This window comes from Castanea sativa, chromosome 6 (assembly GCF_040712315.1).
Source record: "Castanea sativa cultivar Marrone di Chiusa Pesio chromosome 6, ASM4071231v1".
Lineage (NCBI taxonomy): Eukaryota > Viridiplantae > Streptophyta > Magnoliopsida > Fagales > Fagaceae > Castanea > Castanea sativa.
In genome coordinates, this window is record NC_134018.1 from 3,379,573 (window position 1) to 3,396,263 (window position 16,691).

Consider the following 16,691-nt stretch of genomic DNA (forward strand, 5'->3'; position numbering starts at 1 on the left):
AATCACCTTTAAAAGAAATTTTTTTTTTTTTGTTTTAATCATTTCTTTCACTTGAGTTAATTAGACATCACCTTAATTATATACTAATCACAATAGATTATTATCAGATAGATATGGAAAAATATTCTGTCCATTGCTTCTTCTTTTCTTTTTCTTTTTTAATTTCTCTTCATTGGTCAGGTACATTGTGTGTAATAGAAAGTGAATTATCTTCTTAAGTCCTTCATCATTAAGTTATCTGCATGTTAAACCTATGAAAACAAAACCATGTGCGCATGTTTTGACCTCAGAGGACAAAGAGTTAAAAGTTGCTATCCAGTGGCGGAGCTAGGATTTTAGTTTAGAGAGGGCAAATTAAAAGACGATATTAAAAGTGAAATTTATTTAAAAAACATTAATCAACAATAATAACAAAATAAATAAACGATTGTAAGCAAATATGAATATATTTCATATTATTAAAATAAATAAACAAAAACAACCAATTCATAGCTACTAAAAAATTTAAAAACTGATGGAGTAAAAATATGATTAGTGTTACTTAAAAAATATAATAAATAAATGTTTGAAATTATTTTTTGTGATTGATAACATGCCAATTTGTAAGACATAAGTAATAAAATTTATAATATCTCTAGCATCATTCAAAGATAAAATGCTGTGAAAAGTATCATAAATAGTAAAAATTGTGTAAATAATGATATAAAATAAAAATAAAAAAATAGTGAAATAGGTGGTTTGGTCACTTTCAAGTTTCAACAAGTAGAATTTTTTTTTTCTTTTCCTCCATGTGACTACTAATACAAAAAAAAAAAAAAAATTAGGAGTCAGGGGGGGCAGGTGCCCCCCTCGCCCCCCTCTGGCTCCGCCAGTGTTGCTATCTATGTGAAGTTTTTATCTGGGCTAGGCATTTTGTCTAAGGAAGTGTAGGTTTTGAGTCCAAATTTTACTCTGTTGTGATTGCTTCTTTCAAGGCTTTATGTGTTTGGTTAAAGGATTATAAGCTTTGTTTTGATTCTCAAATGAGACCAACTCCTCCATCCATTACTTATCTTCAAAGGAAGTAGTATATGGAACTTTGTCTTTCAGTGAGGAAAAAAAATAAAGGGAACTTTGTCTGTTAGTCCCTTTTCAAAAGTTGCATTATGGTTGTTGATAACCTCATTCATTGTACAACTATGGTTATAAATTTTGATTTTCATGTTACATAAATGAACATTGTTAAAACCACAGCATAAACCAATCAATCTGTTAGAACTCATTAAAAGTATTTGGCACTATTTTTTTGTTTCCCAATATGGAATGATCCATAAATTTCACCCTAATGGTTTTATATTATGATGAATTTTATGTGAGACCTGTTCCTTTGAAAGAAGTATCCCTAGACTAATTTACTTCCAGTAATCGATTGCAAGAACCTCTAGACATCGTTCCAGCACAGTTGAATTGAGCATTGGTATTGGAAGGCTAACCAAAGGTTATTACCAACCAAAGATTTTCCAGATTTTATAACTTATGTTGCATGTCCAACTGAACCTTGGTTTGCTACTAACTTTTTCTTTTTCTTTATTTTAATTTGATAGTTACAATGGGAGAGGATTGGAATCTAGGTGTCTCTTTTAAACCACCCAATGGTGCTAGTTGAGTTATAGGACTCTTCACATCTTGGTGGAAAAAATCTAAGACCACATCATTTTATGCCACACCTTTGATGTAGCAAGTTGTGAGTGGTGAAAAAAAGTGGTGGGTTCATGTGAAAGTGACAGACAGCCAATCATAATCTATCACATAGAATAATTGTAAAGAATTGTGTGGTCCTAAAATTAGTTACTCTGTCTCAGTGTATTACTCAGGGGCGGCTCTACCCTTTGTTCAGGGAAAAAAAATTATATATTCATATTTTGTTAATTTAATATTTTAATTTATTCTTAAAACTATTTTTGCATACCCTAACTTAAATCTTATACACCCTATTTCCAACTCTAAGAGTACGAGTAAGTGTTTGTGAACCGTAAGAGCTACACATTGCCATGTGAAGTTTTTTTCTTGGTTAGGCATTTTGTCTAAGGAGGTGTAGGTTTTGAGTTCAAATTTTACTCTGTTGTGATTGCTTCTTTCATGGCTTTATGTGTTTGGATGAAGGGTTATAAGCTTTGTTTTGATTCTCAAATGAGACCAACTCCTCCATCCATTACTTATCTTTAATGAAAGTAGTATATGGAGCTTTGTCTTTCAGTGAGTAAAAAAAATAAAAGGAAGTTTGTCAGTTAGTCCCTCTTCAAAAAGGTGCATTATGGTCGTTGATAACCTCATTCATTGTATAACTATGGTTATAAATTTTGATTTTCATATTACATAAATGAACATAGTCATTTAAAGTACTTGGCACTATTTTTTTTTTTTTTCCAATATTGAATGATAAAACAATCCATAAATTTTACCCTTATGATTTTATATTATGATGAATTTTATGTTAGACCTGTTCCTTTAAAAGAGGTATCCCTAGACTAATTTATTTCCAGTGATTGATTGCAAGAGCCCCTAGATATCGTTCCAGCAGACTTGCATAGTATTGGAAGGCTAACCAAAGGTTATTACCAACCAAAGATTTTCCAGATTTTATAACTTATGTTGCATGTCCAACTGAACCTTTGTTTGGAATCTTAGATGTCTCTTTTAAAACAACCGGTGGTGCTAGCTGAGCTATAAGACTCTTGACACCTTGGTGGAAGAAATCTATGACCTTATCATTTTATGCCACAACTTTGATTTAGCAAGTTATAAGTGGTGAAAAAAAGTAATGGGTTCATGTGAAAGTGACAGGCAGTCAATCACAATCTATCACATAAAATAATTATAGAGAAATGCTTTTAGTGTGCTTCAATAAAATCCCCCTTTTAAGTTTTAACCCCAAAGGAAAAAAGAAGGTATTTGTAGTTGGCGCATATTCAGATTTAATTATCCCCAATCCATTTGAGCTTGCATAAAAATAGCTCCAGTTAAAGAGCTCACACTTCATGTCTTCTAGATCTTAAAGTGAAGTTAATGTTCAATGTTCACAATTCCAGGAGTCATTGGCAAAGAGCCAAAGATAAACGTATCAAAACATGTTAATATTCAACAAATAAATGAACATATTCATCATGTTGAGAGATGCCGTAGATGGAAGAACAACAGAGAATTTATAAAGAGAATGTTTGATGAAGAGTGAATTTATTGCCCTAACTTGCAAACAAGGGCAAATCTTGAATTAGATTTTCATGGCCTTCATTATTGTTCAGTAAATTTAAATTCATTTTCTCCTATTAGTGCCATGGTAATGTCTTGGGTGAGATAACACCTTGGAGACTCCAAGTGAGAGGTTAATATAACATATACTGTACTTAACCCATAAGTTTAAGATTTTAAGTTTGAACCCAACTATGTTATATTAACCACATATTCTTCTCATTATTTATTCTATATGAGATTTCACTCACACAGGTAATCCAAAAATCTACCCCTCAATATCCTACTAGTTCCCCCTTGCCTATAGGTTTTTTCCTTCATCTATGTTGTGAATCGGCTTACACATCCGTGTCCATGAAACCTTAATGTGCTGCACTCTCTAAGTGCACGCATCTCATCTCTGCTCTGACTACGAAAGGGGCCTTCGACTATTAGAATACTATAAAGTAAACACAGATTATGATTTAATAAAATATCATGAACTATCATGAATTTGCAATATCACTGATTATCGTGGTTTTAAAATTACCATATTTAGAGCCCAAAATTCTATAGTTCAACTAGCACCTTTTGGTGTTACTAATGGAGAGAGAGAGAGAGAGAGAGAGAGAGAGAGAGAGAGAGAGAGAGAGAGAGAGAGAGAGAGAGAGAGAGAGAGAGAGAGAGAGAGAGCAATATTAACGGGTATCAACATATTTTGTTCCTTAACAAAGTTTATGTGGCCTTTAATACAAAATTGACTCCTTTAATGTAGACCAAATGGTCAAATCACTTTCTCTCTGTCTTTCTTCTATCTTCTTACGAATCTTAACTTTCTTTTGCTGAGATTCTTCTGAATCTCAACAATAATTTTAACAACCAATTCATATATATTAACTCAGTACATATACTAATATAGTCATATTTAGAAAACTAAATCTAGGAAATGGCTTTTGATAAGACATGCAGAAAACCTTTTCAATGTGATTAAGAGTAGGGGTGGCAATTTGTGTACGTGTGTCGGATTCGTGTCGTGTCAACTCATGAGTATTCGACTATATATGTCACACTAATCCGACATGTTTATTAAATAGGTCAAGATTCCTCAACTCTAACACAATCCATTTATTAAACGGGTCAATTGTGTCGATTGGTTTATCAGATTTTATCAAAATGAGAAAAAAAATTATGAAAAAACAAATAAATAAATATTTTTAATATAAAATTCAGAACTAACGAGTACGTAACTACATCACAAATAATCATTCAAAACTAAATGGTCAAAGTTTATGTGGGCGTTAATACAAAATTAACTCCTTTAATGTAGACCAAATGGTCAAATCACTCTCTCTTTGTCTTTCTTCTATCTTCTTATGAATCTTAACTTTCTTTTGCTAAGATTCTTCTGAATCTCAACAATAATTTTAACAACCAATTCATATATATATTAACTCAGTACATATACTAATATAATCATATTTAGAAAAATAAATCTAGGAAATGGCTTTTGATAAGACATGCAGACAACCTTTTCAATGTGATTAAGAGTAGGGGTGGCAATTTGTGTTCGTGTGTCGGATTTGTGTCGTGTCAACTCATGAGTATTCGACTATATAGGTCAACACTAACCCAACGTATTTATTAAATAGGTCAAGATTCCTCAACCCTAACACAATCCATTAATTAAACGGGTCAATTGTGTTGATTGGTTTATCAGATTTTATCAAAATAAAAAAAAATTATGAAAAAACAAATAAATAAATATTTTTAATATAAAATTCAGAACTAACGAGTACGTAACTACATCATAAATAATCATTCAAAACTAAATGGTCAAAGTTTATGTGGCCTTAATACAAAATTGACTCCTTTAATGTAGACCAAATGGTCAAATCACTTTCTCTTTGTCTTTCTTCTATCTTCTTACAAATCTTAACTTTCTTTTGCTGAGATTCATATGAATCTCAACAATAATTTTAACAACCAATTCAAATATAGTAACTCAATACATATGCTGATATAGTCATATTTAGAAAACTAAATCTAGGAAATGGCTTTTGATAAGACATGCAGACCACCCTTTCAACGTGATTAAGAGTAGGGGTGGCAATTCGTGTTCGCGTGTCGGGTTCGTATCGTTTCAACTCATGAGTATTCGACTATATAGGTCAATACTAACCCGACATGTTTATTAAACAAGTCAAAATTCCTTAACCCTAACACAACTTATTTATTAAATGGGTCAGTTGTGTCAACTGGTTTATCAGATTTTATCAAAATGAAAACAAAAATTATGAAAAAACAAATAAATAAATAATTTCAATATAAAATTCAGAACTAACGAGTACGTAACTGCATCACAAATAATCATTCAAAACTAAAGCATATCCCAATATTACAAACAATGTTATGAATACCGTTTCAGACGCCATTTCAGTTTGCCCATTGAAACGAAATGTTTCGGTACTGGCTTATTTCAGCATACCGTTACAAGGTGTTTCGAAGTTACCACCAATTTATAATAAATATATATATATATATATTATTAATAAAAAAACCCATATAAATTATTAAGGGTTTTAAAGAAGTTATAAATACATATTTCAACTAATATGTAATCTTTAAGCCCTAATAATAATAATAATAATCAGTTCAATCATTTATGAAATATAGTAAGAGTAATAATATGGGGGGAAAAAAACCAAATGTTAATATTAGTAGGTGGAAGTGGTATAGTGGAAGAGGGTTAAGGCTGAACATTCTATTTTTATTGTTAGTCTTGTCACTTGTGGGGCTCACAAAAACATAACAAAGTAAAAATTCAAAATTTTAAAACACAAGTGACAAGAGAGAAGAGTATCACGTGGGCAGGCAAAACAAACAAAAAATTTAAAACAAAGGACATAGCATTTAAAGTAAGGATTGCAATTTTTGGCCGACCTGTGAGTACCCGGCCCGGCCCGATCCTAATGGGGGTGGGTTTTACCTGGCCCGATAAAGAATAGGGTAAGGTTTGGATTTAAAAAAAAAAACTCGAAGCGGGTCCGGGTTTTGAAAAAAAAAAACCCAGCCAGAACCCAGACCCGACCCGACCCAGTTAGCTAAATATAAAATTACAAAAAACCCTACACACACACACACACACACACACACACACACACACACACACACACATATATATATATATATATATATATGTATGTATGTATGTATACCCTAAAACTCATTTCTCTCTCAACTCTCAACTCAACCACCTCTCTTAAGACTCACCTCACCCTCACCCTCACCCTCACTCATACTCACATCTCATCCGCCCCTCACCACCTCACTGACTCTCACTCTCACTCACATCTCATCCTCACCCTCACTCTCATTCACTCACCGACCCACCCTCACCTCGTGGAGGAGCACAGATCTCGTGGTGGTTGTTGTTTATCACGGAGGAGCATGGGTCTTGTGAGGTTAGGCGAAGATTGCTGAAACCACCACTGATGAAGCTACTATCTGAGTTCTTCATTTTTTTTTTTGGTTCATTTTTTTTGGGTTCATTTCCTCTCAGTAGTTATTTTTTTGGGTATTTGATATTTGAGGATTCATGTAAGAATCGGTCCATAAATGGAGTTTTGTTTCTTCTATTTTTTGTGTTTATTTATTATTTATCGTCTAAAAATCTCATTTCAGCAAGACTAATAACAATGTTGATTGATTTGTATTTGTGTTATTGTTGCTGTTTGTGTTTGTGTTTGTGCTTGTGCTTGTGTTTTTTTTTTTAATTAATAAGATTGGGTCAGATTGGGCCACGGATTAGGCTAGAAGTGGCTGGGCAGGGCCCGCAGAGACTCGAAGGGACGAGTTTGGGGCTAAAGAAAAAGACTCGTTTATTAAACGAGCCGAGTCTGGGTAAAAGGGGAGGGCTCACGGGTCAGGTCTGGGTATCAAAAAACCCGACCCATTGTCATTCCTAATTTAAAGGAAGAGTAAAGGAGGCTGACAAACGATCAAAATACATTACCATTTACCTATACATCACACAAATAAAAAATGAAAAGGAGATTGGTAGGACCGAAACCCACTAGAAGAAAAAAAAGAGAGAAGAAGATGGGTTTGAAAGCCACAAGAAGATGAAGAAAAAAACAAGAAGAAGAAGGAAAAAAAAATGAAAACAAGGAGGAGGTAAGTTTTTTTTTTAAGCCAAAATCTGGTACCGGTCGAAATATGTACTTTGGCCAACATTGGCCGGAACACCCTAAGTAGGCCGAAATTTGATACGAGGTGGAATGAGGGGTATTACGGTACCAATTTTTATGCCGGTACGAAATATTCAAACCGTACCGGCCGGAAGAGAATGGAATCAATAACAATGATCACAAATAATCAATCACAATATGTCAAATAAAATAAACCATAACAACTAATAAGTTTATATGCCTAGAGTTTGTAGAGTATATTGGTAAAATATTATTTAATTAAACGGGTTAAACAAGTCAAACGGGTTCTATGTGTTCAACATTAATCCAACCCATTTATTAAACATGTCAGCCGTGTCAACTTATATATGACACGAACCCGTTAAGCCTTAACTCATAACTTATTAATTTCATATCGTGTTGTGTCATGTCGAGTTCACGGGTCATATTCATTCTTGCCACCCCTAATTAAGGGATCCGGATCCTCTCCATTTCATGGACAGGATCTCTTTAAAATAAAACAACGGTCTAAAAAGTGCCACGTCAATTAAAACCTAAAATGCTCCAACTCAACTATGGTTAACCTCTACTCAGTAAACCCACCTGACCTAAACAATTTTTTTTCTAAATCTCTCTCTTCTCCAACCCATCTCCAAGCTCCACTCTTTCTCAACCCTGCCATTGCCGCTGCAACCATGACCCTCGTTCCAAACCACCTTTGTCACGAGGGCCAAATCTCATAGCCCAGCATCATCAAACTGCTCTGCTGGAACAGCCACTGCCCAGTAAGTTTCTCTCTCTGATTTTTTTATTGATAAGCTCTGTTTGGTTGCTGGAAAATCGAAGGGAAAATAAACTATGATACTGCTATTTTTTGATTTATTTGTTGGTGCTGAATTTTTTTTTTGATAGAATGGTTTCTTGTTGTGTGTGTGTGTGTTTTTTTTTTTTTTTTTTAAGCTTGGTGGGGGTGTTTCAGATTTTTGGGGGATTTATGGATTTTTTTATCTGAATTTGTTCTTAAAGCAATGGGATTTATGGTTTATATTTTTGATACCATGCCCAAGTTTCTTGAGACTAGGATAAGAAACACAAAAAGGAAAACCATAAGCAAAGCTTCTTTTTTTTTTTTTTGAGAATAAACAGCAGAAGCAAAGCTAGTTTAAGATAAAGGATGAGTGAAAAAATAATTATTGCAAAATACTCCATATGCTTTTCATAAGTTAAGAAAAAAGACGTGAAAATGACCATATAAAAGAAAGGCATGAGTGATTTTTTAAGCACCTAGACATGAATGCACTAATCCACCTTACAAGCTTAGAGCGTTGTCAGTTATAAGGTCAATTATATTGGCTTGAGGATGCATAGACTCAAATGTAAGATACTGTGAATGTTCAATTTGACTTTCGATTTGTTGTTAACTATTTTCTTTCTTTTACCCCCTTAAAACATGGTATTGGTTTGTGAGCAATCATCAAAATACAATCTCTTTGTTTTACTTAATTATTATAGTTCAACCAGTTGGAAATAATGGGGAAGTTTATAATATGCAGGATTGGCATTTTTTGGATATTGCTTGTAGGTTTCATCAATCCTTGATATACTTCCTGCGTTATTTTGAATCATCAATTACTTGAGGGGAAAGACTGTCAAAGTGTCAGGTATTCTAGGGGACTGCATTTCATGTGTCGTGAAACTTCAGATTCTAGAGTTTTGATAACAAAAGGACTTATATAATGAAGAGACATCCTACCAGGGCAGGGTGGGGCAAGTTGAATATCATGAGACAAGTCAAAGTGATCAAGCTGTGAGTCTGTGACTGAAAATTGCAAACCATGGCGGGAATGTGTAGTCAAGAAGTAGGAGACACACCAAGTGCAGAATTATCATTATATTATGACCTTTGTAATCAAGTGTATATTTCAATAGAACTCTTGTTATATATGTCTATGTTTCTATTTTTTATACTATTACTCTACAAGATATGGAATTACCCTTGCGGAGAAATGAAAAATTTGCCGAAATATAGAGTTAAAAATGGCCCAGCCATCCTCAAACGATACAACTAAGAAATTACATAGAAAATAGAAATTCATTAAACATATTTTCATAATGTTAATAATATATCACATATATGATCACTGTTCAACTAAAAAAATACTCAAACATGTACACACAAAACCAACATCTTTAAGTATCTTCTAAGCCAATTACAAAAAATACCAAAAATTTGCTACAAACTTTGCAAATAATCGTCAAAGTTGCCCTACAAGCTAGAATACATCAAATCTCAATCTTTAGTTAAACTGAAACTTAGCGAATTTTGCATTACTAACTTCAAGATACATTTTTTTTCAATCAGTCATGGGATACTTCAAAACCTTTTCTTCAAAACAAATAGGCAAAAATTAGTGCATGGAACTTCGCATAAAGCTTGCACTTGATTTCTTGAACACTTGTACCCCTCTTTAGACCTTTTCCAAGGTTAGGCTGCGCCAACTCATTTTCTACAAAAAGAAAAATCAAATGCATTATGTACATCAGAAGGGGAAAAAATCCACAAAGAAAAATTTCTCAAAAATCCATACCATAAAGTCAAAAGCTCTACATTTGTTTAGCAAATACACTGACAAACTTCAAGTGGTCCATATACTTAGTCATGAAACTGAACTAACATAAGAACATAAGCATTATCTTCTATTAAACATACCTTCTATTTGAAAGGGAATTGGGTAAGAAGCTAAGCAAAATTCCAAACACTTTTGTGTAAAAAGAACATGAGTTCAAAAAGGCTTGTTCCTACATGCACATTGCATCAAGCCTGAGCCTTGAGTCCAATAAAAGTTTTTAAAATTATAGTATTTATTGAAACTTACAAAATGAAAAAGGCCATTTAATAATAAAAATTTAGATGACACATGTTTCTGCTTTTATATGCAGCAAGCCAAATGTTCAATGTTTCAAACCCCCTTCACACAAGCATTTTGACCTATCAACTCAAAAGCCCATTTAATAATGTGATGCATACAAACATTACAAGATCAACTGAAATGGATATTTGATTTAATATTATGCTTACCAAAAAACAAAAGCAGTTCAAGATCTAATTCTAAGAATAGGTAATATGTTAATTAAAAAGTCTAGCACTAGCTAGCTATGATACATTGGGCATATGGTGCAATGTAGAAATATGATGCCAAGCAGCAAAAAATGTTATGATACAAATTTAGTTGAGAATTCTGCAAAATACGACTGATACACAAGTACTATTGAGGACAGAAATTTCTACAAGGTAAGTAAAACTTAAAAGAATTGTTACTGCATAGAATTCAAGTGGTTCAGCCAGGAATTAGACAGAAATTCAAAGAAGCACCTTTTGCATCAAATCAACCATATTTTGTCAATGAAAGCAAAGGTTTAACTCAGCTTACAAGCTAAAATGATAAAAGGAAATGAGATTTTGATGATGAAAGATTTGTCATGATAATGAGCAGCAAGAGTTTGAAATTAGGCCAAGTAGAGCCAAAATTATTCATTCCAAGGCAGAGCATTCTGACAAATTTTAATCCCGAAGCTCAAACCAACAACTAATAAAACCACACAAAAAAGAAACCAAATTCAGCACCATTAAAAAAAAAAAAATATATATATATATATAGCAGTATCATAGTTTTTTTTTTTTTTTTCCATTGTTTTTCCAGCAACCAACAAAGCTTTTTAGTAAAAAACTCATAGAGAGGGAAAACTTACTAGGCAATTTCTGCGCCGACGGAGCAGTCCGACGATGCTGGACTAGTGTGAGACTTGGCCCACGCGATAACGGTAGCTAGGCATGAGGGGTCATGGTGGCAGAGGAAATAGCAGGGTTAAGAGAGAGAGTGAAGCTTAGAGATGAGTTGGAGAAGAGAGAGATTTTGAAATTTTTAGAAAAAATGGGTTTGCTGAGTAAACTGTATGGTTAACCACAGTTGCGTTGTTGAGTTAGGTATTTGTATTTTAATTGACGTGGCATTTCTTAGATCGTTGATTTATTTCAAAGAGATCCTGTCCATGAAATGCATACTCTCCATTTCAAAGAGAAATGGAGAGGATCCGTATCCTTAATTAAGAGTGATCCCAAATAGCTTTGAAGTTTCCAAAAAAAAAAAAACTCCTGCCCTTATATCTGCAAATGTCACGTACAGGCTGGAGCTGGACATGGCAGATATATGTTTTCTTTTCTTTTCTTTTTGTCATGAATGAGATAACTCTCATTAAACAACAGAGAAATATAAGGATATACTAATAATATTTGACTGTTTACTAAATCAGAAACTTCCTATGTCCCTTTCTTTTGGTGTTAAATAAAAAGTAGTTGCAGGCTAGTCAATGACACTGAAGTAAAGAAATGACCTCAAAACACCGTAGCCGATTAGAGGAGAAAATTTGATTCACTGGCATGCTCAGCGAAAGAGCCTAAAGTCAACTAAGATATTGGAAGGTCAAGATTATAGCACAAACATTTGAAGACATCTGATTAGTCGCAACGATTATTAATCTTCATAAAACTTGAAAGTGGGACTTTATATAACCAGACCATTATTGTTGTTGCAAAAAAGAATCTCTCCATTTCAAACGGGTCTATTTCATGAATGAGATTAAACAATACTTTAATCTAAAATTGTATCTACTGTTTTGTTATCATTGTCAGAAGATTGGCTTGAATTTTCTCAAGCATTGGTTGGATGCCTTCTTTTCAATGCATTGTAAACACAAGCGTGATTCATGTATCACGCTAAATATAATGGGTGGCTTGAAATATCAAGCTTAGCAATCAAAAGCATGACTTTCTTGCATGCTTGCCGACACATGCACGGCAATATTTGTTTTGATTCTTGTAGCTGTGATAGAGAGCTATTTGGGTGTATTCTTGTGAGAATAACTCTATACAAATTTTGTATTTTGTAATTTTTTTAGTAAAAGGGCGTTATTTATTACATTTAGTGTGCGTTTTTATTAACTGAAAACGACTTTATCTCATGTTTTCATTTTTAAAACACAAGTGTGTAACACACTATGTGCAACATAAATTTCTCCTTCTTGTTACCTATGGACGTAAGATAAAAGCCAATCATGTAAATCTTTAGTGTTCTCTTTTGTGTGTGTTTGTGTTTAGTATCATTCCAAGTTATCTTCGCTCCTACTATTGCTATTATTATTTTTGAGATCTTTCTTTCTATAGCACAGTATATTTTTACAATCAATCTCTTGTGGGAGTACTATTAGTATCCTAGGAGTTTCCCACAACAATTTGGTAATAGAATTTCTGCTATAACAACAATTATTGTTGCAGAAGGGAACAATGTCATTACACCAATGATGCTAAGCCCTGTAAGATAGGCAGTATGACCAGGTATATCCTCCTGAATTTCTGATGCACCATAATCCAAGAGCACAAGATGAATAACGGACATGCTAGCAGCTGATATATATCTGCCTTCCATAAACAGTTCCAAAGCTGCTAAAACTGTGGCAGACCAAGCTGGAAAGAGTGGAAATAGAGGGCTGACTAATGCAAGCAAAGTCGACATGTACAAGAAATGTATCTGGTACAGTCTAAATAAAAGCCAAGTGAGACATCCTTGAAAGAATGCAATCTCAGCAATAGCCAAAAGAACACCCGAAATCGCCTTATCAAGAACCTCAACGCATCTAACCCTTGCTGAATTCGGCATTGGAATCATACACATTACTTGTTCAGTCACCCCACCGGACTCCGAAGTGATCAGATAATACAACACCCAAAAGAACAAAATTGACTGAGACACAAAATTGAAAACCTCTGCGGCTCCAGACAAAATCGAATTCCCAATAGAAAACACAAACTTTACAGCACTCACTAACACAATCCTACTACTAGCAAACATACTTTGTGACACATCCACTGCTTTAACAGCAAACCATTTAGCCTTCTCAACTAAGTCCTCCCTAGCAATTATCAATTCCCTTAACGTATCTTCCAATTCTGTATATATCATCCCCCAATCCCTATTCTTCGGGTTCAAAGATCTCTCAGTATTAGGCGAAGACTCAACCAAAGACGTTGAATTCAAATTCACAGAATTATTAACCGGTGTCTCTATCACAAAATACTTGATCCCAGTGACAAGCTCAGTCATATTATACTGCTTTGCTAAACTGTCAATGTGATCCAACACAGTCTCATAACACTTTGTAGTGTACCTATCCACCATTCCAGCCACATCATTCTCATCCACCCACTTCTTCAGACCTAACTTCTCAGCATAATTGCTCTCCTCCACGAGTGATTTCAAAGAAATCACAGCATCTTTACATTCCACACCAATCTTATAAGAAAAGAAGATGACACCCGCTAAAAACCCAACAGCCATACCAACAATCAGAGCAACCGCCACTATGGTTTTCAACCTCTTCAAAATCCCACCAGTGAAAAACGCACCAATAGCTCTACGTCTAAAGCTATTGCTCCGAAACGACGACATGGCTGACATTGTTGAATCTACAGTCTTTGAGCTGAAAACTAGGCCTAATCCAATCAAACCCAGAGACCCAATTGCCCCAAACCGCTCATAAGCTATGACAAACATACCAAACGAAAAGAGCCACCGCAAAAGCTTGGAAAACCCACTTTGGAACCGTCTTGGGGGCTCTGTTTTTTGCTTTTTGAGAACGAACCCTAAGCAAAGTTGGCGAATTTCAATCACGGTATGAAAGAAAACCTCGAAAACTGCAACTGGGACAGCCAGAAAGGTTTCTAAGAGGCCGGAATGGAGAGGCTCAGACCAAAACGAGACGAGTGTTTGTTGAATGCCTCTGAGAGGGATAGAGCAGAGAATGGCCCATTGGATTGGCCGGAGGTATTCGTCCAGGAGCTCTGAGGCGTAGTAGAGGATGAAGATGGTGAAAACGAGACCTGCGTGGGCCATAGCGATGTAAAGAGCGAGACGGACTTGTGGGTCGCTTGAGAGAGAGTGATCTGCGTCTGGTTCTGGTGGTGGCGCGTCAGGGGAGGGTAGTGATGGTGGTGTGGAGTGTGATGGCGATGGTGTTGGAGGTAGTGGTAGGGAAGGTGATGGTAATGGTGGTGGTGGTAGGGAGGGTGATGGTGATGCTCGAGGTGGTGATGGTAGTTGTAGTAGTGGTGGTAGGGAGGGCTTACGAAATGAGGCGGATCGAAACATTTCTTTCCATGGTGGTGGTGAAGGTGGCGAGGGTGATGATGGTGGTGGTGGTGGTGGTGGTGGTGATGGAGAGGGTTTGCGGAAGGAGGTGGATTCTAACATGTCTTCCCATGGTGGTGGTGGTAGTAGTAGTAGTGGTGGTGGTAGGGATGGTTTGCGGAATGAGGCAGATCGGAACATGTCTTGCCATGATGGTGGTGTTGGTTCTGAAGTTGGTGATGATAGGGAGGGTTTGCGGAAGGAGTTAGATTCGAACATGTCCTGCCATGGTGGTGGTGGTGGTGGTGGTAGTAGTAGTGGTGGTGGTAGGGAGGGTTTGCGGAATGAGCCGCATCGGAACATGTCATCCCATGGTGGGATTGGTGATGATGATGATAAAGTTGAGTTGTTGGAGCTTGGGTCTGTGTATGGAACTGGCTCCATTTTGCTGTATGTGTTTCAGGTTTAGCATTGGGTGTTTGTATTTTATAAGAGCATCTACGTTAGCTTGCGTAAAAATTTCGTCTATTTTACACAAAAAGTTTTCTATTAAAATTTTACACATTTATTTTTACAAATAATCCACATCAGTTCATCTATTTTACTACTTCTATTAATTAAATAATAATTTCCTCACTTTTTTAAATTATTTCTCCCTTAACTATCTGTACGCGCGCCACTCTTTCATTTCTGATTAATTTCTCTCTCTCTCTTCATTTCTTCTCTTCATTTCTCTTTCGCTTTCTCTCTCTCTCTCTCTCTACCCATTTCTGTGTTTGCTCTCTCTCTCTATACCCACTCTCTAAATCAACTCTCCCTCTCCCTGAAAAACTCTCCCTTCGAAACAACTCTCCCATTCCGTTTTTCATAGCTTCGAGCACCCTCTCCCCTGAAAAACTCCATAGCTCCGAGCTCCCTCTCCCCTGAAAAACTCCATAGCTCCGAGCTCCGATCTGCACCGTTCCACAACCTTCAAGCTCCGATCCGTCCGTTCCACAACCTCCAAGCTTTGATCCACTCCGTTCCACAACCACCAAGCTCCGATCCGCACCGTTCCACAACCTTCAAGCTCCGATCCGTCCGTTCCACAACCTCCAAGCTCCGATCCGCTCCGTTCCATAACCTCCACGCTCCGATCCAAGCTCCGAGCTCCGATCCGCTCTGTTCCACAAACCTCTAAGCTCCGATCCGAGCTCCGTGCTCCGATCCAAGCACCGATCTTGTTTGTGTATCTCTTTTTCTTTTCTTTTTTTGAGCAAGTGTATCTCTGTGTTGTGTTGATTTGTCTGTGTGGATGGGTTTGTGTGTGGGTGTGTTTGTGTGTATCTGAGGAAAAAGAAGAAGATTAGCAGTTAACTGTTTTTGAGCACAGAGAAGAGAGAGAAAAAACGAGCGAATGGAAATTAATAAAATAATCTATAAACGAGCTACAGTAACCGTGTAAATATACACGGTTACTGTAGCTCAGGTTGGGTTTGCACAATTTTGCATGCTTTTACACCCATTGATGTGTGCCCAAAATGTGTAAAATTAGTAATTTTTTGTGTTTTAGATGATTTTAACTGAACTGATGTGGTTGCTCTAAAGGCCAGAGGCTGAGATGCACGATTGACCGCCAGTTACTTAAAATAGACAAAGTTCGGTTCCAAATGGACAATGATTAGCTCCACATCTTAACTAGTTATAAGGTACTTTCAGAGTAGGTACTTCCAGGGCATATTTTTCCCCTCTCCCGTAGAGGTAGATCTACGAGAGAGAGAGAGAGAGAGAGAGAGAAGATCTCTATACTCTCATACTATTCAATAATTTTTCAATTACCACGGCTCTTCTTTGGTGTGGTGGTCACTCTATAAGTATAAATGTTTGTAGAGGTATGGGTGGAAAGGGCCAGAGTTCAAGTCTCTAGGAAGGAGTTTTATACACATATACACTTAGATTAGACTAGAATAGAAATTCTATTTTGTATCAAAAAAAAATAATTTTTCAGTTACTTGTAGGTTGAAGGGACTCATTTTACATAACAAGAACATGTGTCATTTTAACATAAGTTGAAACCTTATAGTTTGTTTTGAAGTAAAATATTTTAAACGTAGTAAAATATTATTAAAAATATGGG

At 35.6% G+C, this 16,691-nt stretch overlaps 1 protein-coding gene and 1 long non-coding RNA gene across 2 annotated transcripts; one reads left to right on the top strand and one right to left on the bottom strand.

The window, feature by feature from the left end:
* Window positions 1-8,001: 8,001 nt before the first annotated feature.
* Window positions 8,002-9,357, top strand: LOC142638065 (uncharacterized). The gene is made up of 2 exons (XR_012844969.1): window positions 8,002-8,179; window positions 8,948-9,357. It is a non-coding gene; the product is annotated as an uncharacterized LOC142638065 (long non-coding RNA).
* A 3,234-nt stretch (window positions 9,358-12,591) lies between these two features.
* On the bottom strand, window positions 12,592-15,030 carry LOC142639047 (uncharacterized). The gene has a single exon (XM_075813138.1). It carries the CDS (start codon window positions 15,017-15,019, stop codon window positions 12,656-12,658), a length of 2,364 nt encoding a protein of 787 aa, XP_075669253.1. The 5' UTR covers window positions 15,020-15,030; the 3' UTR covers window positions 12,592-12,655.
* Window positions 15,031-16,691: the final 1,661 nt, after the last annotated feature.